General features: G+C 49.2%; 9 protein-coding genes across 9 annotated transcripts; 5 read left to right on the forward strand and 4 right to left on the reverse strand.

The window, feature by feature from the left end:
- Window positions 1-2,757: 2,757 nt before the first annotated feature.
- TRV_01440 (uncharacterized protein) lies at window positions 2,758-3,258 on the forward strand (the record flags this gene model as incomplete). The annotated part of the gene is made up of 1 exon (XM_003024328.1): window positions 2,758-3,258. One exon carries the CDS (start codon window positions 2,758-2,760, stop codon window positions 3,256-3,258), a length of 501 nt encoding a protein of 166 aa, XP_003024374.1.
- A 1,002-nt stretch (window positions 3,259-4,260) lies between these two features.
- TRV_01441 (uncharacterized protein) lies at window positions 4,261-4,988 on the reverse strand (the record flags this gene model as incomplete). The annotated part of the gene is made up of 2 exons (XM_003024329.1): window positions 4,261-4,672; window positions 4,774-4,988. The coding sequence occupies 2 exons, from the start codon at window positions 4,986-4,988 to the stop codon at window positions 4,261-4,263; spliced, it is 627 nt and encodes a 208-aa protein (XP_003024375.1).
- Window positions 4,989-7,867: 2,879 nt separating this feature from the next.
- Window positions 7,868-10,128, forward strand: TRV_01442 (uncharacterized protein; the record flags this gene model as incomplete). The annotated part of the gene is made up of 2 exons (XM_003024330.1): window positions 7,868-8,093; window positions 8,171-10,128. 2 exons carry the CDS (start codon window positions 7,868-7,870, stop codon window positions 10,126-10,128), a joined length of 2,184 nt encoding a protein of 727 aa, XP_003024376.1.
- Window positions 10,129-11,644: 1,516 nt separating this feature from the next.
- Window positions 11,645-12,569, forward strand: TRV_01443 (uncharacterized protein; the record flags this gene model as incomplete). The annotated part of the gene is made up of 3 exons (XM_003024331.1): window positions 11,645-11,797; window positions 11,973-12,197; window positions 12,264-12,569. The coding sequence occupies 3 exons, from the start codon at window positions 11,645-11,647 to the stop codon at window positions 12,567-12,569; spliced, it is 684 nt and encodes a 227-aa protein (XP_003024377.1).
- A 309-nt stretch (window positions 12,570-12,878) lies between these two features.
- Window positions 12,879-16,420, reverse strand: TRV_01444 (uncharacterized protein; the record flags this gene model as incomplete). The annotated part of the gene is made up of 3 exons (XM_003024332.1): window positions 12,879-13,888; window positions 13,946-16,170; window positions 16,257-16,420. The coding sequence occupies 3 exons, from the start codon at window positions 16,418-16,420 to the stop codon at window positions 12,879-12,881; spliced, it is 3,399 nt and encodes a 1,132-aa protein (XP_003024378.1).
- A 1,537-nt stretch (window positions 16,421-17,957) lies between these two features.
- On the forward strand, window positions 17,958-19,362 carry TRV_01445 (uncharacterized protein; the record flags this gene model as incomplete). The annotated part of the gene is made up of 3 exons (XM_003024333.1): window positions 17,958-18,330; window positions 18,416-18,841; window positions 18,947-19,362. The coding sequence occupies 3 exons, from the start codon at window positions 17,958-17,960 to the stop codon at window positions 19,360-19,362; spliced, it is 1,215 nt and encodes a 404-aa protein (XP_003024379.1).
- A 159-nt stretch (window positions 19,363-19,521) lies between these two features.
- On the reverse strand, window positions 19,522-21,789 carry TRV_01446 (uncharacterized protein; the record flags this gene model as incomplete). Its single annotated transcript, XM_003024334.1, has 4 exons — window positions 19,522-20,890; window positions 20,975-21,275; window positions 21,326-21,526; window positions 21,708-21,789. The coding sequence occupies 4 exons, from the start codon at window positions 21,787-21,789 to the stop codon at window positions 19,522-19,524; spliced, it is 1,953 nt and encodes a 650-aa protein (XP_003024380.1).
- Window positions 21,790-22,682: 893 nt separating this feature from the next.
- On the forward strand, window positions 22,683-24,302 carry TRV_01447 (uncharacterized protein; the record flags this gene model as incomplete). The annotated part of the gene is made up of 3 exons (XM_003024335.1): window positions 22,683-23,026; window positions 23,088-24,111; window positions 24,177-24,302. The coding sequence occupies 3 exons, from the start codon at window positions 22,683-22,685 to the stop codon at window positions 24,300-24,302; spliced, it is 1,494 nt and encodes a 497-aa protein (XP_003024381.1).
- Window positions 24,303-24,708: 406 nt separating this feature from the next.
- Window positions 24,709-27,335, reverse strand: TRV_01448 (uncharacterized protein; the record flags this gene model as incomplete). Its single annotated transcript, XM_003024336.1, has 2 exons — window positions 24,709-26,778; window positions 26,847-27,335. The coding sequence occupies 2 exons, from the start codon at window positions 27,333-27,335 to the stop codon at window positions 24,709-24,711; spliced, it is 2,559 nt and encodes an 852-aa protein (XP_003024382.1).
- Between the last annotated feature and the right edge of the window lie 425 nt (window positions 27,336-27,760).

Consider the following 27,760-nt stretch of genomic DNA (forward strand, 5'->3'; position numbering starts at 1 on the left):
AAGGGGGTTTCTTTGGGGGGCGGTTGAGAAACAGACACAGTTGGGGATATCTTTGGCCGCGCGGTTGTGTTTTTTTGTGATAACCACTTTGTACTGAGTAACTAGCAAGCATAGTAATATATTTTGTCTCAACAGCGCATTTTGGAAAATCTTTTCACCGGTTTATTTTTATCCCATGAAGTCATTTTTCTTCCGCATGCCGCTCGTCCCCATCTTGGCCGTGGCTGTATGGGGAAAATTCTGATGTGTTTCATGTTTGCACCATCATTTGCATTCTGATATCCTACCACTGGCCATCGCATCCTGGCCGAATGCAGGCCTTGAAACATCCACCCCACTCGAACCCCGGATGAATAGTTCCGGCGGCGAGGCGTCTTCAACTATTAAAAGTATCGACCAAGGAAGGTTCAGCAAAGAGGCATCCGTTGCCACTCGTTGCTCATCGGTGCGCGCCAGATGAAGCAGTCGATGTGCAAACTGGCTCGTATCACGGCGTTGATCGATGTGAGGGACGCGCCGTGATGGGTCCCGACTTTACAGGGAAGGAAAAGAGGGACATCTTCTTGACCTCTCTTTTCACACTCGCCGTCTCCTTTTTCGAATATATCAACTCACCACCCACCACTTGAAGGTGATAGTGGCCATGCATCTCTTCATCTTCCCCCCTACTGCGAAAGCTCATTTCTAAAGGTGCTGGTCACTGCTACTCTCTTTCACTGGGTTTTTGTTTTATCTATACCCCAACGTGCTTCCATTTCGGAGCTGGACTCCCCACTGTATCAAGATCTAAGCACCATGTCTTCAGCGATACGGCATTTGATGAAGCTTCATCCCCAATATCTCCAGGAACTGGTTTTCCGTTCATCCTGTACGGTCTTTTCTCTTATTGCCGTGGGCTTTTTTGCGGGGTGTTTGCGTATCAACGAAGATGTCCCCGTTCCCTCAATATCCCCAGTGAAGGGAAGATGGAAAGATGGAATACCAATTTTACCGGTATGGCGACTCTCTTTTTATTCATCCACGATCTCCTGACCACTGTACTGAGAAGTTCTAGCTTGGGATTTCCATCCTGTCCTCTATTTACATTGTATACTACACCGTCATACGAAGGCATTCCCCCCTTCTTGCCGTGCAGCTAGCACTCGACATGACAGTTTTGATTGGGCTGGTCCCAACTATAGCCTTGTCCGCCTTAGGCTCAGCCTTTTTGCTCTGGACTCCACTCCCCCCTGATGTTCTCGACATTGTCTGCAACCAAGAAAACAAATTCACCCGACCCTGTTTCCCAGAGCTATACAGACTTGGCTCCCTAGAGCTAGCTGCTATCATTTTTTCTTGCACATGCGGGTACGCGTCATTATCTAAATTGATACAAGCGGGATGCTCACGTTCTATCTTAGGCTATATCACCTATTTTTCACGTTTTATACGATGTATGCTGTCCGTGTCCATGGGTGGAAGCCAGTTCACAAGAAGCGACGTCGCAGACATCGACACCACGGTACCAAGGAACGCATATACGTACACCTTGATGATCCAAAGACCGAGAAAGACCATCTGGCTTCCTACCTTCAAATTGTCAATGAGGTATCATGTCCGGCTGCAGCAGCTACCAAGGACAATCGATTTTGAATATGGAGTTGAGGATGTCACTATCTGGTGTGTAGTTTGATATTACATTGCCAACCACTGTGGTTATGCTATATTTTCAGCCAGCATGAAAGGAGATAGAATTTTTTGTATACACCAACAACCCTAAAATATGATGAACCCTTATGAATAATGCCTCAGATGTTGCATAGGAGCCACCACCTAGTGGCTCATCGCGATACCAACTTTAACCATCATTTCCGGTACTACAAGTATTCAGTTGAAAGCGCTACTAGATTTAATTGTATCAATAACGCCTATTTTTCTATAATAAATTCATATCACGGGTATTTGATTATATCGACTTGCGGGCAGAGTGTTACGTAGTATTAAGGGTCAGCTTTGTACTTGAGTATTTTCGTTTGATCTGTGGCTTGAATATTCAGAATTTCAGGAGAAATTTGATTACATTACAGACCGTAGTAAAAAGGATATGCATATAGTACCGCGACTCTTTCAGATCCTAACTGATGACACTGTTGGATGGGAAAATTGGGGGCATCAACTTCGCGAGCCTCCTCAGCTAAGCGCCGGGAAGTGGGGCAGCGCTTAAGTAGTTACAGGAGTTTGTTAGAACTGCTCTGGTAAGACCCACAACCTAAAATCCTCCCATTGACGATGTTAAGATATAGCATTACTATTGAGAGCATAGGATTGTGTTTTTGAATACACGGCTATTGGTAATAGACTGTTGGCAAATATAGAATTAAAACAAATCAGGTTCTGGTTGACTGAATGTATGTTTATAACTTAATTACCGATAACTGGCTCCCAAGGTGATTACCCGTCCAGTGATTTCACATAGAGGTGTTTGTACATTGAGGTAGCCTGTCACTAATTTTGAACAGTGTATTTTGTATATATACTCCGGGAGTCCGTGTTGTTTCCTTGCTAAGATACTTGTTCTTTCAACCAATGGCCAATCTGATATGACGTTAGTAGGTACTTGCAATGACATCATAGGGTATTTTAGTTGAGACCAAGGCATATATAAAGGTTATACACATTTGAACCACACTCAGGGTAAAATAATCATTGTATGATATCAGTCAATACTGTATTTGGTCTTGGGTATATCGTGTTGCAATCAGCATAAAAACCTTCATCATGTCAGGCCCAACCAAGCCCGGAGACTCGGGAATTCGAAGTCAAGAAGGGGTCGTCTCGAGGCCTGAAGGGACAGACTCTGAGCCAAAGCCAATCACCGAGACAATATCCAGTAGGATGCATCATGGGCACAGCGAAAAATCCCAATTCGAACCGTTCACGAGCCTCGCCGACCAGAAGAAAGCTGGAGAAAGGGAGTATGGATATGACCAGGGACATCCTGTTCCGGAAAACCGGAATAACGAAGATTATAGCTTTATGGAGAGAAAACCTGGAAAGAAGTCTTACTTTAGTGAACTCCTGGAGAAGTATGGTAAACATCTCCGTATATCAGTTTCATTTCTGCTGACGATACTCTTCCGAACAGTTTCCGCTAGGTTAGCTCCATGCCTTTGTACGAATAAACCGCACACCCGCCGGGAAAAATGGGGCAATAAGATCATCCATATCATGCTGATGTCTATGACGGAGTTTGCGGGCAAATTGTCTGTGTATAATTAAATTATGGGAATTCATAGGCATTAGGAATGATATTCCTCTGAATGTTTCCGCTCTCATGCTCATTACTTGACTAGAAAATTGGACCCTACATGTCAGTTAACTGGTCAAAGTGTACGGTACGCTAACGGTAAACTTGAAATTTTATTGCTGGAAAGTAGCATGTTGCCTTGCCGGTACCGAAATATCCCGTTATTGGACTAAATGGTGCAGAAGGGGTGGTGTAGAATCAAAAGGCTGGGTTTCCTTAAAAATTGTCAAAATTTGTGAAACCCTCAGAAGCCATAACGGATGAAACTTACATATTACTATGTGATGGCTGTCGTTGGTTATTTTATTTTGAAGCGGTAAGTCTGATCCATGGGTGTGAATTAAAAGACCCAAAGTGTGAAGCGACGTTGTACGGGGCCTAGTCGGCTGACATAGTAGTGCAGCTTGAATTGGGTCAACTCCGACATCAGCGGTGAATCTAAAACCAGCAGCTAAATCTCCGGGCAGTGCACACCCTTATCGATCGCATTAGTGCATCAGCCTTGAAATACCTACATCTATCAGCCTCCGAAAGAAAGGCTTGAGGATGCATCCACCAATCAGCGATTCAGTCTCAAGTTTGAGGATCCAGGAAATATCAGCCCTTTCACGAAAACCATTTACCAAGATGGGCTTCTAGCCAGCCAGAGTGAACGATGCTGGACTACAGCGTCAAAAATTCTAGATCTTTCACCTGGTAGCCCGTGTCAGCCGCCGCTAATTCCCGAAGATGTGCCGAATCTCAGCTTTCGGCCTATTTCAAAGCATGACGCAACGCAGGCACCTGGAACCGGGATACCTATGAAGCGGTAGCCCGGGATGACCCATAGACACACATGAGCCCTCTATTGATACTTTTTCGTCTTTGGTAGAACCTTACCAACATCTCATATGGGCCTTGCGAAGGGTAGAACAACAATTGCTTGATAAAGGAAAAGCAATAACTTGCTGGGGGGGTCTCTTTACTGATTTCAGCTACCCTCCCTCTGATGATACCCTTCTTTCACTTTTATTCGTCAGAACGAATACATTTTGATAATTTTCAGCAAGGCTACCTGCAGAACAGCAGTGACGATCGCATAAGAAAATGGAACCCCCCTCGTTCTTAGTGCCAGATGATATATAATTGATGTTGCTTTCACTAGTCCCTGCAGGTGAGGGTCTTTGGCAGCCTCCTCCCAGAACGATTGTGGGATGAAGCAGCAGCAAGGTCTCTCCAGCAAACTGGGATATGACGATGCTTTGTAGATGCATCTCCTGTACCCCAGGTGGACCGAGCAGGTCTTTTGGCTTCTCGCTTTGGCCGGGGATATCAACCGACATATGCATGCGCGATTTCAATCCTCGAATCCTGGAATACACAGCAGCGAGGACTGGGTAGCTACGGCTAGAGACGCAGGGGAATTTGGTGAAGACGCAGGTTTCAATGTCTAGGAGATAAATCAGTGTCAATGCCCCCAAAGCACACAGCCAATAGGCAATACTTACCCAAACATCTTCTTTAGCGGGATTGTGTCACAGAGACGGCGTAAAACATAACCAAATAAATAGTTAGTATGAACTGAGAGGCCTCCATGGACACTGGCTATTGCTAGTGAGGTGTTTGGTATTTTTGATGGTGGCATTTTGGTATATAATATTGGCAGATTGTGCAAGTGAAGTGCTGAGTTGCCGCTTTGGGCAATTCCAACGTCAGGCTTCATCTTCAACAACTTCCATCGACAATTTTTTTTTTTTTTTCCGATTCTTTGAATCTCCACAAGAAACACGAACAAGCCTCGATCTGTGGAACAAAAGCGCTCCAGGAGTCTGTATCCCGGGACGGCACAAGACCCATGGGAACGAGTTCATGTTACCCGGGGGAGCAAGGTGTGTGCGACCATGGACGCATAGCCGGTCCTCTTGTCCGCTGCGGCGTTTTGACACTCTGAAGAATAGCAGCAAACCCTCCTTTGACGACAGCCACAGTACCGTTGCTGGCTGGTTGTGACCTCTCAGTTCGATCTCTACCGCGGATCGGCTCTGCATTGGAACTTGTACGCTCGGTTCGTCAAAGCGTCGTCCGGTATAGGCAGGTCGCCGATTTACTTCCGTGATGTAACAGGGTGAACCAGGCATTTTTCCCCTTTTCTCACCTTCTTGCCTGAGATTCTCGATGCTAACTCTGGAGCAGTCCCCGTTGGTGCGTGGCATACGCTCGCTGGGGGCGGATTCTAGGTTCCGCAGGCTGCATGGGGGAGAAAATAACTACTCTGGAAAGATTGCTGTGTCGATCGGACCGCATGGTTGAACCGCGACTTGCACCCTGTTGACGAAGCCGGTCAAAAACCAACAGATGCATCAATACGAACTACTGTGATCAGACATGTTCCCAATTCGCGCGACGGTGCAGTTGGCATTTTCGGCCATTGAAAGCTGTTGAGCCTAGGCAATTGGATAGCCGATGCTAACAAAAGCCCTTGAATGTCTAGCAAATACGTGTTCCTGTCTGGGTCGCCTTAATGGATCGCGCCTAGTTATAGGTATATTTGTGGTGGCCAACCCGGACCCATTTCACAATGATGCAACCACTGCTTCACCGCAGTCATATAGAGTTAAACATTTTAAGGGGGGGATACATCTGCATCTTCAGACTTACTTTTGTCCATAACCGAGGACGGTTGCAGTGCTGTGAAATTACGGCGAGGAAAATCTGAGAAGACCTTGCTAGCTGGTCGATATACAAACCTCTGGACGGGGACGTCTGCAGAGCAATACACTTTACCAGGAAAACCCCTGCCTCGCGCGAGCAGCCTAAAAAAAAGACTGGGAAAAAGAAAGGACTGATGTACGTTTCTTTTCTCACTTAGCGAAGCCGGCCGTTCCATCTTGGCGCAAAAGTCGAGTCCTACGCCCTGCAACCACAACGGATATGAGTGCTGGCTTCCTCTCGTTCAGAAACGAAGGAAGACGAAGTCGCGTGAGGGGAACCCATCGGCCTTTTAGCCGTAAGTCGCTAGCTAGAGACGATTAGCACTGGGGACATTGGTGGGGATTCCTCCACAAAGACCAAAGAAGAAGCCAGCCCGAAAAGGAGTGCCCTCGGAAGACTGAAGAGAAGGGAGAGAAAAAGTAAAGGGCAGAGAGGATTCAAGCCGAATTGACGCTGACTGGGTCTACGCTCTTATAGGCTCGAGAGTCGAACCGATTCTAGGGAGACCCCCATTATTGCAGGCAGTCATCATCCGCCTTACCTTGGTGATAGTTGTTGTCACAGGCAAAACCTATCAACTGCCGTTTGCTACCATATTCGACGTTTTTTCCCCACTGGGAAGAAACTTCTTGGCTCTTCCTTCTCTCCACGACTTTCGCCCTGTCATCGCCAATATCAACGATCAACGACCACCACCACGACAATAGACGCCGATATATTCTTCGCTGACGTCCCATATTATCTCGTTCGTTTCGATGTATCCATGCCAAGGTCATTATACGCTGCAGCCCGGCTCTCGCTCTTCAGACATCGCTGAGAACCCCAGCTTTCGGTTATTCTCCCATCAACACCCCAGATCTGGCCGACACTCGCGCTCTTGTACTTACAGGATTCAGCCGCCAGCCTCGTCCTTGCATACGTGAAAATACGACGCGGATGAGAAAGGTACCCTCTTCGGTCGAACGACACCCCCGCGCCGAGTCTTGCTGTGTACTCCGCCAGTCGAACAACAAACCCCCTTCTGACTCTTGACTTGCATTGTTCGACTTTACAATACTGCGGTCTGTGCGCTGTGTCAGCTTTGCAAGCTTGGTTCAACGACTTCAATTGTCGCCAGCCGGCACGAGCATGTCATTGGACTTTGAGCTCTGATCTCTGTTTGGATTGAAATATCTTCAATCAGCTTGCTGCATTCGCGTTCGTCGCACGACCTCCAACTCGAGCTATACTCGCCACGGCCGCGTGATCCATAGCAGCCCCTTCCTCGACCTTCATACCTCCCAAAAAGGGCGTCGTTATTTTTTTCCCTGCTGTGAAACCTCAGCTTGACCCTTTACTCGTGCATTAGCGAACCAGCCAAGCTTCGCCTGGACCAGTTGAATCCAGGGCCGTCGTTGTGGTACTGCGATCCCACATCCTGAAACTCACAATTGAAGAGGAATAATCATCTTTCTCGCGCCCGGTAGACTATCACACTTGGACGGGGAAAGTTGACAAGACCTGGACCACTGAACGTGGGCATCGATCGTCCCGAAAAAGAAAAATATTCAGCACACAGACTCTGCTCGTTGGACAGTAAAGCCTTCTTCCCTCCCTGACAGCGCCACCACAGCTTCTGAGTCCCCTCACACACGCTCTCACACACACCGTTTGTTCTGATAATACCCCCCGGCCACTCACACGCAATACCACGCCGACGTACAGACACGTTTTCTTGGATTCCGGAGTTGGCGGCGTTTCATCCACGCTCGTCCTTCGTTTTGGTGCCTGTTCCTTTGGGGGAGGAGGCGCCGTGCCGTTACGTCCCCAATTAGGGCCTCCACATTATATAAATAGCTATAGCGGCAGGCTTTTATTATGACGACTAGCTCCCGGGAGTGCTCAGATACCATGTCCCCGCACCAAACTACTGGCCAGGAATCCGACAACATGACCGTCAATGGTGAGAATGCGCAAGCTTCATCTCAATATATCCAGAGCAATGAGGAGATGACCGATACTATAGCGACCGAGAAAAAAGCTTCGGCTGCAAAGGCGGCGAAGGACCCTTCAAGGCCTAAGAGGAAAAAGGCCAAGCGAGCTTGTTACGCCTGCCAGAGGGGCCATCTTACTTGTGGTATGTAGGCACCGTTATGCTGTCATAAATATCTAGAACTAACCAACCTCTCTTTTTTTTTCTTTGACTGTATTTAGGTGATGAGCGCCCATGTCAGCGTTGTATCAAGCGCGGATTCCAAGATGCCTGCCACGATGGAGTACGAAAGAAGGCCAAATACCTTCATGATGCGCCAAATGAGGCATTGATGGCTGGAGTGGGAGCAACCCTCTATAACCAGAGAAATACGGCACAGAACAATGTTAATGCATCCAATACTTCGCCCGGCGCTCCTCAGCAGATAACCTCTCCCAATTTTTACAATACCCAGCAGTCACCAGATTATAATGGCTTTCCCCAAAATAAGACTGAACTGCAGGACAGTACAGTAGGCCCTGATAATTACGCCTCCCAGTCACCCGTTTCGCCCACGTATCAAATAAGTCAAGGATTATCAACCCAGGGCCTTTCTCCGTCCCTCCCGCAATCCACAAGTGAGACACCATCAGCCGCAAATCCTGCCCCGGGCCAGTTTAATTCTACCTTTTTTGATCCTAGCGATCCTGCGCTATTCAATTTTGACCTCGCAAGCATGAATTTCGGGAACCATTATGGTGCTTTGGAATTCGGAATGCTGGGACATATGGCGACCGGGGTAGGTGACACACCACCTAGCGATAGCGGAGCCCAGCGTGGTTCAATTGGACAAAATGGCTCCGGGACATTCGGCCTCACTGGATCCAGCTTTTCTGAGAGCCCTAGCAACCAGGCTCCCTATTTGTTTAGCGAATCTGGCATGAATGACTGGACACAAACTGCGCCTGTCAATAGGAGGAGTATGTATGGTTCAAATGCAAACTTGGTGGCGGGAAATATGTCGGACAAACCGCATGCATTCGCCATTGAAAGCGCCCCGGCCAATTTTGCTAGCCCTGCTTCCAACGAGAGTCCGATGATGACGACCAGCTCAGCAACATTTGAAGACACAACAAATTCCGGGGCATTCAACTCTAGGCAAAACGTACCTGTGTCTCAGCAGAGGCAGCAGCCAGTTGTATCAACGCCCCAACTTAAGCAACAAAATTTGAACCTCGGCAGCAGGCGCAGACATAAGAATGCGTCGTCTATTTACGACAGTGTCAAGGACCCGTACTCCTACACTAGCGGATTCCATTCTTTAACGGCATTCATCCAGCGCCGTTTCTCTCCACAGAAGACATTGCGTATTGCCAAAGCGTTGGCATCCATTCGACCGTCATTTATTGCGACTACCAAAACTCTAAATCGGGATGATCTGATATTCATGGAGAAATGTTTCCAACGCACACTCTGGGAGTACGAAGACTTCATCAACGCGTGTGGCACTCCGACGATAGTCTGTCGACGAACCGGCGAGATTGCTGCAGTGGGTAAAGAGTTCAGCATCCTCACTGGCTGGAAGAAAGAAGTGTTGTTGGGCAAGGAGCCAAACCACAATGTTAACACTGGTGGCTCTTCTGGTCTGATGACAGGCTCGACATCACGAGGAAGTTATACACCAAGGCCTTACAGCTCCGAGGTATACAATTCCAGTGCAACAGCTACGCCGCGCACACAACCTGTCTTTCTTGCCGAACTGCTGGACGACGACAGTGTGATTGAATTCTACGAAGACTTTGCCAAGCTTGCCTTCGGTGACTCTCGTGGCAGTGTGATGACGACGTGCAAGCTGCTCAAGTACAAAACTAAGGCTGAGAGTGATATTCTCGCCGGCAGCAACGGCGAGGCTGACGCTGGGCTGAACGGTGAAGCCACCAGTAACGAGACAAACGAGCTCAACGGCAGCCATACCAACGGAGCCACTACGAACGGGCGAGGACAACGCCGGTGGGGCAAAGGTGAGATTGCTGGTGAAGCTGGCATGAACCAACTTGGCTTTCGTGACGGAAAAGTTGAATGCAGCTATTGCTGGACTGTTAAACGGGATGTCTTTGACATCCCCATGCTTATTGTGATGAATGTAAGTTGTCTGTTTTTAGAACCGCTGAGATCTCGAGCCATGACTGACATCAACTAGTTTTTGCCATGCATATGAAGGTTCATCCGAGCTACCTAGTTCGGAACGGTTTTATTTGTTGTCTTGTTTTACGTTCACCTCACGTTCATTCAGCTGCAATTATTATGACGGCGGTTAGGAAGGAAAATGGAGTGTAACGGAACGAGGGTATAACATACAGCTTGGGGGAAACACGGCGTCACACACTTTTGGGCATTTACAGAGCGGACCAACCGTCCCTCTTTTTTCATCTTTTTTTTTTCCTCTTTTGTTCTCTTATGACTTATCCTCTCTATATTTCCGCCTTTCCCTTGGAGGGGGGATGCGTTATTCTCCTCCGTGTTTCCTTCCCGTCCATCCCCAGCATCGATGCCGGGGACACGGCCAGAGGGATTCACCCTGGACTTAGGAATAACGTACGGCGAACCAACCAACAAACCAAGCTTTTAGGGTCCTTGCTGGGGATCATCCAGCGCCACGGAGATACATAGAAAACCAACCAATCTATCTCTTAAAAAAATGTCTTCCCTGCCTCGTTGCCCGTATTTAACAAGCCCATCACCCCTGCGGCTACGCAAGGGAGTCGCAACACCGACGAAGCCCGAGGTCGCCGACTAGCTTGAAGCTATCACCTTGGAATTGAGGCTACCAAATGATATATAAGTAATTAGTTATAGCTGCCGCGTCCTTAGTTTATATTTCCCAGATCCCTCGGCCCAGAGGAAGCACGATCAATTCTACGGCAAAAAGGTAACTAACTACCGAACTAGCACCATATCTCAGACCGCAGCTAACTGAGAGAGCAGAGCTATATCAAAGCCTAGCAAGCCAGCCAGCAACCCGTCGATAATACTAAGCCACACCGCAGTGACAATGTGTAGACCAGCTACCTGTGAGGTTTGCGGTTCGTTCTCACTCCTCTTTCATGCAATGCCACCAGAATACGAGAACGACGGCGGGGGAGGGGCAGCGCCTGGCATCAACTAGCTAACGGTTATCTGATTTGAACAGCCCAGAAGACGTGGCGAGGATGCGGTCTTCACGTCCCCAGCGTCCTGGACAGCGTTCCCAAGGACGAATGGTGTACCTGCGTGCCGAAGAAGACGGTCAACGACCAGGAGTATCCGCCGATGGTCGGCAAGGGGCATAAGGAGGGCGAGGAGCCGCCAAAGCAGGGCGAATGACTATCCGGCCTCCGGGGCTTCATCAAGAACATCTTTTAGAACACTCCTTGTCGCCACAGCTACTCATATAGACGGCTTAAATCACTGAGATTCTGTTTCTGCTTCGTCTTCGTCTCTTCTTTGCATCTTCTTCGTAGTTGTTTGATAGCTAAGTCCTCTCCGTCCCGTCCAGGCCGGATGTGAATCACATGACGGGAATTTTGATATAAAAAGCACCTTGAAGCCTGAAGAACGACAACTGTTCAAGAGGAAAACGAAGACATCGGTAAACGAAAGAGGGGAAAAGGGAGAGACCGTACGGAAGACTAAGCACTGCTCGGATAGCCGCTTTGTGCCCTGATCGAGGCAGCAGGATGCGACCAGACGGCCCAAGGGATGACTTCGCCGGGCCCGATACTGGGCCAGAGTCCCCGTTCCCCATCCGGATGTCGGGGCCAGTGATCAAGGGCTTCGGAAGAGGCAGCAAGGAGGTGAGAAGACGCCCTGCACACTTATGCTTCTGCCCGGTGCTTTGGCTGTTGTTATGTATTGCCGTCTGTCATTTTGATATGCGCCACTATCATCAGCTTTGCTTTGTGGAAATACCCGTGGAGGAGGCCGCTAATCCCATACAAACGAAACCCCGCTGAATTTTGATCATACAGCTCAGCCTTCTTGATACAATGCTAACTAGCCATGTAGCTTGGTATTCCTACTGCAAACATCCCCGCTGAGACGCTGTCAGAGTATCCCGACCTCCAGCTTGGTGTATACTACGGCGTTGCGGCCCTGGACCCGGCACAGTTCAAATATACCCGTACTGAAAGTGATGCCGCTGATGAGCCAGTGCATACTGGCACTGACATCTTTCCCTGCGTACTGAGCATCGGCTATAACCCATTCTACAAGAATACTGTCCGCTCAGTGGTACGCATACATATCCTGTTACTTCTTCCAGCCATGATTAACTATTAATTGCTAACTGAGTCCCAGGAAATTCACATCCTACCTCATCTATCAATGGAGTCGTCTCCGATTGCTGCTGATACATCCGGGCAACGTCCGCTATTTCATCATTTCCCTGATTTTTATGGAACGGCTCTTAACTTGCTTATTCTTGGCTACATCCGACCTGAGTATGATTACGTTAGCCGTGAAGCCTTGATTGACGATATCCGGATCGACTGTGATGTGGCCAGACGTAGTTTGAAACGAAAGGCATATGCTGTCTTTCTGAACGACGTTGACGCATCTGACGAAAAGGCCAACGAGGCAAGGCAATGGCTTAGGAAGTTTTAGACCGTGTTTGAGTATTTATGAATTTTGTATGAACCTCGGTTAGCTGGCTGGAAGCGTGGGAAGATTTTTTTAAAAATTTTTCTTTAATTGTCTCTATAGCAATTACGAATGGTGACTATGAGCTCTGTGCTAGCAGAGAAGGATAGTGTAGGAAGAAGGGAAACCGAGACGGGAAAGAGAAACATAGAAATCTGAGGTCTAGTTTTAGGAAGAAGCTTAGGTGAAAAGGGGTATGCAATATATAAGGACACGCTTAAATGCTAGGCAATAAAAAGGATAGACAAACACCACCCATTCGCTAATCGCAGATCACAGTTGAATGAGGTCAACCTCTGAGAAATCAGGAGGACTTCGACTAAATATGGCTCGACACTTGCCATCCAACGCCTGGTACTCGTTACTAATCCAGATGTGCTTTGTGAGCCTCTGAGTACGGAAGATCTCATCGTCACTAACGCCCATATCATCTCGTGGTATCCAGATGACCGGGCGTCTCATACGAAGAGCCTCATGCTGGAATGCCCTCTGTACGAGCTGATCACGCTCCTCGGGTGTTAGATCCTCAAGTTCATCGTGGATACCCGAGAATAGGGACTGGCCGATAGCATGCGTTGTTGGGGCTTGTGATTCAGTGTCCATCGCAAGTTTCTTGCGTATAGCCCGGATAGTTGGCATGCTAGGATCAGAGCGTCCACCGAAGAACGGTGAGCGGGTGTTCGATGACCTGTCCGCCCAAGATTTGCGCCTCTGCTCCTTTGGTGAGCTGCTGACGCGGTTGAGTCGGGACCCGAGGAAGAAGGGAGAAGATGGCTCCTGCTGTTGATTATTACCCATAGCACTGAGTTCGATCGAGCCGTCTTTTTCACCATCCTCACGCTGGCCATCCTTGTCCAGCTCATCATCGTCATCTTCAATTCCGCGTCTGCGACGTTGGGCACGAGCAAACTCTTCGTCACGCTGGGTGGCCTCATCCTCCAGGGTGATGGGCAGGTAGAGTGATAAAGGATTGAAGGCTTCGTTTAGGAAGTACTGGAAGAGAATAGTAAGAATTAGGACGATTATCATGCAGATAGCCTGGCCTTCACAGGCAACCTCTTTCTTCTCGTCTCTGACAAGGAAGAACATTCCGATAAGGCAAATCTCCATGACATAAAGACCAGTAAAGAGCTGATTTATAGCTCGTGGGAAGAGCAACCCGCCCGTATCGAAACGGAATTTGGTAACGTAAAGAGTGTTGTACCGATAGACAACCCAGAAAAGACTGAATGTAAGCACATTGAATACCATGATCAACGGCGAGATGATACAGTAAATCAAACCTGGTCGAAGGTTAGCAGATTTTTCAAGTCAAAGTGTTAAATGATAATAGAACGTACCAATCGACGCCAAAGTGGTGTAAACAGGGAAGAAAGTGCCCCATTGCATTTGGTTAAGATTGGTTGCCCTCGCCCACTTCTTCCTCGCAGTATTATCGAGGAGAGGCGCAAGAATAAACCAACTGATCAAGGCAAAGATCTGAACCAACGCTCCAGCGCTCACAGACATGGCTTGTAGGACCATATAGGAGAAGAAATAGTTGCTAGCCTTGGGTATATTCTGCGCCAAGAGATCAGGTACACTCAGGACATTCTTCAGCGAGTCGATTATGGTTGAAAAGCCGGAAGAAATTGAGACAACAAGGAATATCTGGACAAAGAGAAAGGCGAAATAGTAGTTTTGCACAGTGAGTTCAATAGCCATGCCTGTGTGGACTCCTTGATTCCGTGACAAGAATCGAAGAACTAGAGGCAGGAGAGCCATCAGGATTGAGAGGAAAAGAGGAGGAAGAATTCCCTGTATAGCAGATATCAACCACTGTGGAAGTTTTCCAAGCCATCGCAGCCATGAAAAATGGTTCTCTAGGTACGACAGCTGTGACAAGAGACCAGTGAAGGCAACGGGGAAAGCCCAGCCGATAACCATAGCTCCGACAATTACCATGACACCAAAGGTTCTGATATACCGCTCCCACCATCTAATAGACATATTGTCCCAGATAACGTCATCGGGAGAGATTTCTACCATGCGAGGAGTCATTTGTTTTGGGATATGATGGCTGACACTTTGGCAGGCCATATGAGCTGCAACCTGGTGGTTGAACTGCACAAAGGCCGAATTCATTAGGGGAAACTTCTCCGGATGCTGTTGGTCGATCTCGATTTCGAGATTCAATCGGGCAAGCTCCTTTCGACAGTGGTATATGGTGTCGACCTTCTTACCTAGAAGTGGGAGCGAGGGCATCCAGTCCCAGCCAAAGATAGGCAGACGCATGGTCTCTCGATCCTTTTCACGGATGTACTTCTTCCAGACGGGCTCACCATAGTCGTCCTCTTGGTATTCTTCGTTGTAAGCCACAGGATACTCCTTGTCGACGTCATATTCGTCCTTTTTCTTGCCATTGCCGGTTTGTTCTGGACCAGGAAGAGCTGGACTGCCACCGACATCAGGACTAGGCGAGGTCAACCGGCGACCATCATCGTGACGGTCAAAAACGGTCCCATCCATGCCCATGGGGTGATGATTGGGATTGGGCTGAGACGAGCTGGAGAGTCTGACATCCGCGTCATCGGCGACAGGTTCCGTGTTACCCTGGGTATCTGCAGGGTGGTGGCCACCTGGGCGATGGACGCTTCCACCAATCTTCTTCAAGCCACCTACGACAGTGTGGCCTACTTTAGCACCGACTTGTTGCACTTTGTGACGTTTGGGGTGGAGGAGATCCTGAACAGTGTGGGCTGTCTGGTGAGGGTCTCCAGAGCTGACACCAGCGCCTTCAACGAGCTGAGCAGTTCTGCGATCGTTTTCAGCCTGGATTTGCTGCTTGGTCTCCTTTGATTGCCTCCCTTCTTTCCTGGCCTCGGCCTTGATCTGTTTCAAGTGAGCTCGCTTGCATTTCTTGATCAGCTCAGTCTGAGCAGACTCGAGAGTAAAGGCGAGCTGATTCCGTAGCTTGATTTTCGCGTTCAGCTGGTCGAGGTCCCGGTTAAGCCAGATATTACGGACACCTCCGGGGAAGACGTCGAACAGAGAATCAAGTGCTTCAACTGATAACCATCTGCTGGGGATAGAGGTGACCAGCACCGTAGTGGCTGACGCACGCAGACGGTGCTGGGGAGACGTTAAATAAGACTGTCGTAGGCGTATATAGCCCCTGAACTCGTCGAAGAAGATGCCGCAGACGTAGACGACCACGATGACGGCGAGAATCAGGTGTGCCCAGTACCGCTGGCTGTGTTCGGGCCTGACATTCCCCCATGCCAGCTGGTCCAGCCCGGAAACGTTGTACCGAGTCATAAAGCCATGGTCCAGCGGGTCTATGGGGCTTGTGTCTCTGCCGCCGACCTTGTTGATGGGGATAAGGATAGGAAGGATAACGATCGAGAGCGGGATGAAGATCTTGAGCAGCATCCGTAGATAACGCAGGAAGAAGTAGGCGTCCAGGCCGCATTTCTTGATGAACTCCGAGTTCGACGTGCGGAATACAGGAATAATCCATCGAAACAGGCCAGCTGGCGACGGGGCAGTCCTCTCTCGCTCGGGGACTAGATATGTGCGCGGTTGGCTATAGCGAAGGTCAACATCGTTAGCAACCAGCACACCAGCACCAGCCAGCAACGCCTACAAACGCAAACCAAGGAAGAGACTCACTAGATTCTGGTCAGCTTGCTCTTGAGGATGAGGAAGATCACGAATTCGACGGCGAAGACGATGATGGCCGTCGCGAGCGAGGCGAGAAACGTCGAGATCGAGATGCCGCTGGAGCGCTGCCCCGTCCCGCTCTGCTGGTCGATGGCGTCTCCCACGCCGGCCATCCTGCTGGTTCTCGCGGAGACAAGCCTGGATGAAGCTGCTGAAGCGAATTTGAAGTGCTGGTAAAGAGAGAATCGGCGTGTTTGCTGGTGTTGCTAGCTGCGCATGGTGGTGGTTTTGGGGTCTAGGTGAAAGAGATGAAGCTATAAAGATATTTCAATGGACGCAGAAATGAGAGTGAAGCAGAGAAGAGGACAAGCAAAGAACCCTCCAGTCACTGTGAACCGGGCCAGCAGCAAGAAGACGTCTCTTTCGTCCTCCTCGTCGTGCTTCGTCTGCGCTGGCTGAGATGAAGGGACAAACAATATAAAACACGCCCAAGGATCCAGGGCAGAAGGAAATCACCACCAAAACGAGACCGCAGAGACCGCAGGTTAAGGCTCGCCGCACCTCAACCCGGACGATAGCTGGCTCCTCTTATACATATCCCTCGAGCCCGCCATGACGATGATGGAGATGTGTCCACCGGCCTGTACGACGGCACGCTGTGGCAAGCATGGTCGGTGGAGATGCCAGCGGTTATTGGCCTGCCCGCTGCAAAAAAAAAAAAAAAAAGACCCTGCGGCGTTCAAGCGAAATACTGGCTCCATAGGAAAAAGAAAACCTCCATAGGCGGCCGGGATGACATCAAAGGCGCCTGGTGAAACCTTGGCGGCTTCAGGTTGGGCCTGGTGGGCGGCCGGGGAGCGGCCTGAGAGGACGGCCGGTTCTGCAGGACAGCCGCTGTCAGTTGGTGCCGGCGCTTACACTGATGCACTGTTTCTCAGGGGGTGCTCACTGCTGAGTTCCCTGCTACGGCTACGGATTGGATAGGCACTGGTTACTGGCAGTGTTTACTGCTGGCTGGTTCCTGGGCTGGTGCCTGGTAAGCCCTATTCCTGGCTGTGGCGGATGGCCAGTTTCGTGCATCACATTTTGATACAGGTTATTAACTAACTGCTTACCGGTGTAGGATCATGTCTTTTCATGCAATGATGGAGTACACGAGTCACTCTAGCAATCGGTAACTAGTTAACCAACTTAACTAGCACTGACTATTTGATTGTGGCTGAGATGTCTGTGACCTCGGAAGATCTGCATATACTGTGCAACCGGCCCATATATAACATCGAGAGAGCAGGTTAAGCATGCCCGAGCTAATTCCTGAATGTGTCTCTTGTAATAGAGGCACTATTCTCGTTATTAAAACACAATAGCTATTCATTCAGCGCCTCAAGAGGTGACAGTCTCCTGGTTTGTAGGCCCTTGCCACTGTTATCTGAGCAGCAGAATGTGACGAAATCCAGACAAATATACTAAATATGGCCGTTTCGCTTAACACCTGGTCTCTAGATGTTGATTCGGCACTAGAATTGGCCAATATGTCGACTGGTTGTGCTGACTGACTGTCCTTGGATATCCACACCCTTGCCCCTGGAACTATGACGTTGATATACGAACTCTAAGATTCAGCTTGATATCCTCCAACTAGTTATGGAACGAGTCTACCCCAAATTCTTGAGCTGACCCTCAGAATCCAAAAGCCCATAAGCAGTCATGATGCATCTGTTTCCCCAGCCTCTCAGCCCCCGTCAACCAAATAATCTCACTACATCCTACCTGCCAACCATGAAGTCACTCGCTGCGAAAGCTCTCCATCCACGGCGCCATTCGTTGCAGGAGAAGCACTCGACACGATATAGCGAGCCGCCGGGAAATCATAGCGAAGTTCGCTTTTCATGGGATGAAACGAATCCGAAAATTGTTATTGCTGCTGACAGCGTCGGGTTCGATCCTTTGATATTCGATCAGTTCAAAGAAGAAGGCTTTGATACTGCATTTTTACCACACACCGACAGTCCCAAGAAGTTCGATTCTCAGCTTCAGGGCTTGCAGGACTCAATGGAGTTCGGAAACAGATACGCTATAGTCGGTGGGTCATCAGAACACTCTACGGTGCATATATGAGATGATTACTGGATGTTAATGGAGTATGTCCTATTTCCAATATTTCACAGCGTATGGTGAAGCTGCATCTCTTGTACTGCAGGCTTGTGTGAAGCCAATGCCTAGACTATGTGCGGTCGTGGCATACTATCCCACTTATATACCCGCCTTTGAATCCAGGAGTATCTCATCCCTCAAGCTCAAGATACATCTAGCTGGGCCGCAAGCACAATTAGGCAAAGAGAGATGCTATGTCTACGCCAACTCCGAGGTGGGATTTGCCCAACACGATCTACCACAATATGACCCAGTTACTGCACGGCTAGCTTGGTCACGAACTGTATCCTGTCTCAGAGAAGGATTCGAGATGACCCCAGACCTAGAACCAACATGGGAGAGACACCTTCTCATGAAGTATGCGTCCAAAGACCTTGAAGGAACTTTGGATTCTTATGCAGATGGGGCACGTATTAATTACGTCCCTACTCGTACTGGAGGTTAGCATATACTTGAGAATTCCTCTTTAACTGAATACCCAACTTATACCCCTTATATTTTATACCTTCAATGAAATCAAGTTTAAATGACGTGCATTGTTCTAGGTATCGGCCATGATGAACTTCGTCGATTCTTTGAGGAAGAATTCATCCCCCGAAATCCACCCTCACTACAGGTTCGGCTTATCTCCCGGACTAAAGGCAGTGACCATCTTGTCGACGAAATGTATCTATCCTTCCAACACACTCAAGAGATTCCCTGGATTCTCCCGGGTATACCACCAACGAACCTGACCGTGGAAGTAGCTGTTGTCAGTGTGGTAAGCTTTCGGGGAGGAAAAATATGTCATGAAAATGTATACTGGGATCAGGCAAGTGTTTTACTCCAGGTTGGGCTGCTGGATGGAACCTATATACCGTCAAGGTTCGATCCTGTTACAAATAGTATTAATGGTCTTCACGGTGTTAGGCAGTTACCTGTGAGCGATGGTAAGAGTGCGAGGAGTATCTTACAGGAGTAAGTGGACGGGAGTTGCCATACTATATCTGTTAATAGCATGTATTTTTTTTGTAGCTGAAAGGGCACTAGCTGCTACCTGGACATATTGAGCCGAAATTATTACATATTTTTCATATTATCTATAATACAAACTCCGGGATCTTCAAGCGATTGAGAAAAATTACAACGACTCAAGTAACGGAGCGAGTTGAGATATCTCAGGGCTCACAGAATGCTTGCTCTTCATCGTCATAACACTGGCTTTCTGCGCTATTGGGATCACATCCTCTACCCGTACATCGCGATCTCGTCCGCCTCTTCCAAGAGCAGCCATAACTACACCAAGAAGGGTATCACCTGCACCGTTGACACTGACAATATCACCATCCGAGAGTGCTTCCTCTGGCGGGAATAAACGCATATAAACCCCTCCAACAGGGCTATCGTCTATCTGTCCCCGACCAAGTATATACGGAGCGTATTCTTTCATGGTCAGTCGCTCGTCCCCAGGCCATAGATTCTGAGTCAACAGCACTCCCTGAGGACCCAGTTTGGTCAGTATGCATGGTATCAATGGGAGAAGCTGTATGGTTTGCTGAGGTATTCCCTCGTTAACAATCTCCGCGTTTGTAAGTGAGATTAAACGGGCCCTTGATCCGCTACTGGGCAGCTGGAGGGCATCAATTATTCGCCACCACTCGGGGCTATCAAAGTGGCCAGTGTCTCGCGCTGCAGCATGCATAGCTGCCAATTCATACCGGTTCGGAGCAGCGAGGTCAATAACATGGCTATCTGGAGCCATATCAGTCGCCCTTATAACCGGGACATGACTAGGGGTATCATTCTGTCGGTAAAATAGCCTCGCGGCTTTTGGTGCGGACACAGGCTCCAGCGCAATTTTGATACCCTGGCGCCTGCAAAGCTGTATCCATTCGGTAGCAGCTTCAGATCCCCAGTTTGCGTCCACAACAGCCCATGAAGGCGGCACCACTTGATCCTTGACCAATGGTTCCCAGAAGGCCCGGAAGTTCAGCTTGCTCTCGGGCAGTTCGAGGATACTCATATCTGCCATGGCGATCATTAAATCCTTTTTGGCATCGTTGACGGCTATGTATTGTGCTGTTCTGGCGTCGGGAGTCGACGGGAGTAGCTGGATGCCCTCGGACTGGAAGAAAGGGTTGTATGTGTCTTGTATTGTGTCCAAGGCACTTCGACCGCTGATATCATCTGCAACCACGCTGCAGAACATTACGGAGCTCCCCATATAACTTGCTGCAAGGGCTACGTTGTGTCCAACACCTCCTAGGGTCTGGGTTATAACCGAAGGATTTGAGATCTGTAGCTTGGGTGAACCATCTGAAGTGCCATTTGATAGCGGTGTATAGTCACAGGCTAGGTCAACTGCAAGAGAGCCTGCTACCAGCAGTTCTGGCTCTTCTTGTTCAACCTCCAGTGTTGAAGGAGTATCTGCAGATTCAACAGAGGATCTGAGACTATCTTGACTCTCTTCGGTATGAGCTTGATTTATTGGTATATTGCCAGCTACACTGCTATATCTAATAAGAAAACGAACATAACAATCAGCCTGCTAGTCCTCGTAGCCCCTAGTAAAGACTAAAGGAGTGCCAGCTCACCGATCCACATCTTTGCCATTTTCTGATTCCAGCTTTGCAAGCTCGATAGCTACTTTAGTGCCGACCTCTACGTTGTATTCGACAAGCGCTCTGTTTGTAGCCACGCTACGTCCACCACTAAGCTCTTCAATCTTAGCCAAGACGTAAGGAGTATTATCACTCCCCTGGATGCCTTCAATATGGGCAAGTTCAATAGCTCGAGTGATGATAGCATCCATCTCTGGCTTGGGGAACGAGTGCTCTTCCGGCACCGGATTGGTGAAGAGCATTCCAGACTTAAGCTGCAGCTGTGACTGAGCATCTAGAAAGAAGTTAGATGGAGAAAACTTGATATAGGATTCAAAGACGTACAGATGATAGCAGCGGCATCTTGAGCATTCTCGATGACTCTGGGTGCTTTGATACCACTGTCACGAGTGAAAAATGCTGGGAAATCAATATCTCCCTTGCGTCCGTCTGCGAAGGCAGCTACAACAACACCTTCGGTCTCTAGATACTCAAGAGTTCGCTGGATGTCTAGGAAGCTCTTACAGCCAGAGCTAACCACAGCAACTGGTGTACGTCCCAATTCAGTGAGGTCGGCTGGTACAATGTCAGTATATCGGCGTTGTATACTGAATCTGGAGGATCTCACCTGAGATATCCATGGTAGTTTCTCCTCCACGGTGTACACCACCTATACTCGTATTAGAAATGCTCTGTAACAACGTATATAGTCAAGCAGATGGCCTACCTAGTCCTCCGGTAGCAAAGACCTTGATTCCCGCCAAATGAGCCAGAATCATAGTTCCAGCAATCGTGGTTCCACCGTTCATCAGGTTCCCCCGGATGCCCTAAGAGAATGGTCAACATCAACGCCAGGAAATAACCACTGCGTAGAAAGGCCACCCTTACAGCTCCACAGATATATCCAAGGTCCCGGCGGGATACCTTGTGCACTTTTGTCCTTTGCGAGGTCGACGCGAGCTCTGTCAACTCCGTCTGGTTCATTCCAACGCGCGCAACGCCGTCGATAACTCCGATGGTAGCTGGTACGCCGCCTGTCGACCTCACTATGGACTCTAGACGCATGGCAAGGTCCACATTATCAGGGTACGGGAATCCTACCGCCACCAGTTAGTATACTCTCATCGTCTTGTAGCACATAACCGGGGCATACCGTGGGTGTAGATGGTTGTCTCCAGCGCAACGACAGGCTTCCCCGTAGCAATCGCATCCTCGACCTCCTCGGACACCTTCAGGAACTTGTTTAACCCCGCCAGCGCCGGCCGGCTATACTGACGAGCAGTCCTCCATGCCGGCGCTCTAAGAAAGCTGCGGGCGAGCGCACTCCTGGCGCGCAAGACGGGCGTAGACATGGCAGAGGCAGAGTAGAGCAGCGAGACGGCCAGCCAGTGATCATATCAGAGACCTTTTTCTTCTCGTCCGGATGCTTCCTGCGGCATTGCCGGGTCTTTTATACTGATCTTCGCCCTGCTGTCGTCCCTGGCCGCTCGGTTGTTGGTGTTTCGACCGGAGTTTGCCCGGCGCCGCAGTTAATTAGTGTCAACTTGAAGCCAGCTAGTTAACTAGGAGAGTTACTAAGTTAGCTTCACTGGACGATATCAACTATAGAAGAGACAACACAACGACAGCGACCCAGCATCAACAGTATTCGCTTGATAAGTGGCAGGCCTCAGGTGGCCGTTGGACGCTCACAGTCGCCGCCATGAAGCTGCTCGCCGCGCTGCTGCTCTCGTGCGGCCTCGTCTCTGCGACGGCCGCAAACACCACAGCTACAGAGCCCGCCATCCAGGTCCTACCGAAGAACTTCAGGCCGCCGCAGGTCTTCCGGAATAACAACCTAGTGCGCATAATCAATTTGGAGAAGAGCTATGTGCGGGAGTCGATCAACGTTGTGGTTGAAAATGTCGACAAGCGGCCGCAGTCAGAGTACTATGTGGCCTTTCCAACAGACACAATCAACAAAGTCGGCGGCCTCGAAGGCTGGCCGAAAGACTCGGAAGAGAAGAAGAAGTTCACAGTAACGTCGACACGGCAGGTTCCTTCAAGGTGAGCCGCTATCCATTGAGAAAAGGGTCGAAAAGAAAAGGGTCCTGACAGTTGGCTATAGCTCGCATCAATACTTCATCATACACCTTCATCAACCTCTCGAACCGGCTGCAAAGCTGACCCTGACGCTGTCATACCATCTGCAATCCGCTCTTACTCCTATTCTGGCTGCAATTGAACAGGATGGCAAGCAATATCTCTCCTATACCTTCCCGCAGTTCGTGCCGTCCGCGTACACCACCAACAAGCAGAAGACGACCGTCAAGTTCCGTGGCACAGATGTTCCAGACTACACTCGACCTACCACTCTCAAGTCCGAAGAGGACCCTAAGCGTGAAGGCAGCACCTTTACATATGGCCCGTATGATATGGAAGTCAAACCAGGCACCAGTGCACCCATCACCGTCCGCTACGAGTACACCCGACCCGTGGTGACCTGCACTCGCCTCGAGCGTGATATCGAGATATCCCACTGGGGCGGTAATATGGCCACTGAAGACCGATTCTGGTTTAGAAACGACGCTGCCAAACTGACCAAACAGTTCTCCCGAGTCGAATGGACCAAGAAGCAGTTCCACAACGCACAGAGCGTAGCTTTGAACTTGCTCAGAGTGCCCCTTGCTCCAGGGTCTGTCAACCCTTACTTCATTGACGACATCGGCAATGTCTCGACTAGCCGATTCCTACCTGCTACAGAGACTCGTCTCGGCCTCTTGGATTTACGCCCACGTTACCCCATCTTCGGCGATTGGAAGTACAGCTTCAAGATCGGCTGGAACAACCCACTCTCCAGCGTTTTGCGGAAACAGAAAACTGGCTCTGGCGAGTCCTACGTTCTCAAAGTGCCCTTCATTGACGGGCCAAAGATCCCTGAGGGCGTTCAGTATCAGGACTTGGAAATCAGAATCATTCTGCCCGAGGGAGCTGAGAATGTCAAATACGAGATTTTTGACGGATTGGGTATTCCCAACCATATCCGCTCTGAAATTTCATACTACAAGACCTTTTTAGATACCAAGGGTAGAACTGTCCTGAATCTCTCCACTACCAAGGTTGGAGATGAGGCCAAGGATGGATTCATCATCGTATGTCCACCCACCCACCCCATCATAGGCTTTGCTTGCGTATCCAAACTAACCATGACAATTAGGTAACATACGACTATCCTTTCCTCGCTGCCTTCAGAAAACCATTGAGCATTTTCGGCGCTATGCTTGCAGTCTTCACTGCCGCATGGGTCCTGGGTAATATTGACGTTAGCATTAAAAGGAGGTAGACCCTCTATCTGGCTCATTTTTATACCTTGAATCTTATTGTACACTCCACCATCTAGATTGCCCCTCGCAATAAAAAAAAATCATTACTTTTATGATGTGTATTGGAACAAAATTGGTAAGAAGACGAATTTTATTTTATTGCTATCCAAAATACGCTGTCAACGCCAAAGTCGATAAGTGAAATATTATCAAACCAAAACACAGACATGAACATCAAGCATCAAAGTCAGGCTATATAGGCAACAGGTATCAAATCAAAAGGAAACAGGAAATATGGGTACAGAAATAGATAGAGGCGCTTTTCCAATAGAACTGTGACAGTGAGCATATATAGATGCATCATAGATCATCATCCAATGCTTGTATATGTATGAATAGATTGATCAGATGCCAATGGTAAGCCCACTACTTACTACTGGCAATCACTAGTGTACCGGTGTTGTTGGCACTTCCACCAGGGCCGAACAGTCCGCCGGCTTTGGCTCTCAGAGAGAAGTTAATGATGACCGAGACGATCACCCCGAGACAGAGGATAGTTGGGCCCCATTTCTCATGATACACGTTTTTGACGTCTCGCTGCTTACGGATCTTATCGACTCGCCACATGTATAACAGGAAGCTGTAGACAAGGAGTAGACAGGCCATGACGGTGAACGCCCAGGCAGTGATGATGCTGATTTTATCGTGCCCGAAGTTGAGAAGCGTGAGAGCAATGCCGCTCACCCAGATAGAGAATTCAAGCCATGAGAGGAACGTACGTTCAACGGCGAAGAACACCTTGGGCTCAACTCGGACTGGAACATGGATTCCTGGAATGATGTTAGTAGAAATCCAAGAGAATCGGATGGTTCGCAACAACTTACTCTTGCCCTTGGGAGCTTTGAACCTCTTAACCTGGATGTCATCTCCTAGAATACGACGGTTGCGGCCACCGCCAGCACCTTCGGGTAGCTCAGTAGGTTGGGGGAACGGGCGGAGATAGCTCAAGAACTGGATGGCATTGCGCCCAGCAGACTTGAGGTTATATTTGGTAAGCTTATAGTAGTACTGCAAGCCACCAACCTGTCTGGCCTCCTCCAGCTCGTCCTGAGCATTAGATTCATCCTCGGAGTCATATAAGGGGAAGTCATTGCCACCAAGAAGGCCGTCAGCGGCTATACGTTCTTCAATATCAAGCAGATTACCAGGAGCAACCATGTTGTTGGTCTCATTTGCAGTATATCCGTTGGCCTCGTTGGCCTGGCTGTCATGGTACTGCATACCATTGCCAGCAGCACCATTTGTCTGAGCAGTTCCATCAGCACCATCTACCCGCATACCACCTTCATCGTCAGAATCGTCATTCTCTAGCATGTCATCGCTGGTTGACTGGTTAGACTGAACGGGACGTTCGATACCAAATCCTGGAGTGATGGGCTTGCGAATATCAACGTCCATCTGGGGCATCCAAAAGGGGAGCAGATTGATACGATCTGGCATGAGGGTTGCAGTTCCATGAATGAATTTACTAAACTTGGGCATGGCCTCAACTAGATGGCTTGAAGTAAGCTCCTTAATCCACTGTGGAGGCTCTTGGCCGGCTTGGGTCTGAAGCTTGACTTCAAGCACGGCGTAAGGGAACCGCTCAATATCTGCGGCGGGGAGCTGTTTGAATGGGTAGTCGATTCCAATATCCATTCGGCGCCAGTTCTGACCACATCGTTGACGGCCATCGAGGTTGTCTTCTCGGATCATAGTCAGTTCAGTGTCGAGGGAGACACGAACTCTGGCGTCACCTGGAAGCTGGAAGGCGGTTCGATGGTAGAACGATCTGTTTACGGGGACGAGTTGTCGGGTAATAACACGGTACTGGATCTCTCGAGCGAGCTGTTCCCAGTCCGCGATCTGCTTTTCGCTCTTCTTCCCTTCCTTGCGTGCCTTTTCAAAGATAGATTCCACGGTCATACGCCCTTCCAGATAGGCATTGACGTATTTCTCTTTAATCGGGAATCGAGCCTTGACAGACTTCTCTCCAGTCCAGTCCTCGCGATGTGTCTTACGCTCAACGAAGATTTGATCATTCTCCATTCCGCCGTACCATCTTAGGCGAATGGCTTCAGCTCCTTCTGTCTTCTTCAATCGCCCGGTATAGAGTTCCCAGGTATCGGTATTATCATAGTATATTGAAGAGATGGCAGCATCACTTTCTTCGAATTCCTTTGACGCATTGAAGACAAGAACGGGCAGATGCTTCAAGATGATAAGCTTGAGCTCTGTGATGTTGTCTGGGTGGACCCAGTACTTGGTGGTTTGGCGAACAAAATTCTGTTGCGACCCACCAGCAGCGCTGTCTCCCTCCACAGGGTGGCCTTTTGTCCTGACCAGATCATACAGCTTGGACAGTTTGACCACAAAGGCATCGTAATTGTCCTTGAAGAATGGCTTTGCTCTCAGGCGAGTAGCAAAAACCGGTCGGAGACACCAGCTGGTTTGTTTCTATTCAACGTTGGCCCACTTATCAGCAAATGGGAAAACATGCCCAATTAGGAAAAAGAAACACTTACATCATGCTTCTTGATAATCTTCTGGAAACCAGTGTAGTTCAGCTGGGTATATTTTGCAAGATCATGGACATCTGCAATAATATCACTGAGGTCTTCCTCGAGCAGCAAAAAGTCATCGTCGGAGGGAGGAGGCTGTCGGTTTCTCACTGACCCGCCAGCAGCGGTGGCCTGGTCCAGTCGCCCAACCACCTCGCTCACCTCTTTATCGCTGGCCTTGATGCGCCGAACGATCTCATCGCTCTTCACTTTCTGGAAGGTAAAAACTTTGTCGAGCTCGCTTTCCAGCAGAGCAACGAACCGTCTTTCATCCTCTTCGGTCCATGGCTTGCGTTTTGGCGAAGGGTTTTCGGGCGTCGGTTCAGTCTCAAATGGCGTCTTCAACGCATCTTTAAGGTCCTCATAGGCAATGTAATGCCAGGCGTACTCTTTAATCAGCGACGAACGCAGCTGCTGCCCGAACCTATCGTCAAGGAAATCAGATACAATCAGCTATTCAGGTCTTCTTCTTCCGTCTCGTCTTTTTCTCTCTTTCCAAGGAAAACAAGCACCGAGCGACGGCTGGGGGGGAGGAAACGTTAAAATACGGGGAGAAGAGGGCAGCAAAGCCGAGCAGACGTACCTCATCGTAGTTTCGAACTGACGGCTACGAGCTCTCCTGAATTGGGGATTCTCAACGAAAGACTGCACGGCACGGCGATGAAGAGTGACGGGAGGAGGAGGAGGAGGTCCCGGGGAGAGGAGAGAGCCATCTCGCCTGCGCGTTAACACTAGGATACCTTGCGCTTGGTTGATTGCACCAAGCTTACCTAGCTCTTCGCAGGTAAAAGTCCCCACAGACGGGACGACTCAACACGAGATCGTGCAGCGAATCCGGCGAGACCACGAAAAAAGAGGCGAATCGAAAGCGACGAAGA

Source organism: Trichophyton verrucosum (assembly GCF_000151505.1).
Source record: "Trichophyton verrucosum HKI 0517 chromosome Unknown contig00117_1.f1.exp, whole genome shotgun sequence".
In the NCBI taxonomy this organism is placed as follows: Eukaryota; Fungi; Ascomycota; class Eurotiomycetes; order Onygenales; family Arthrodermataceae; genus Trichophyton; species Trichophyton verrucosum.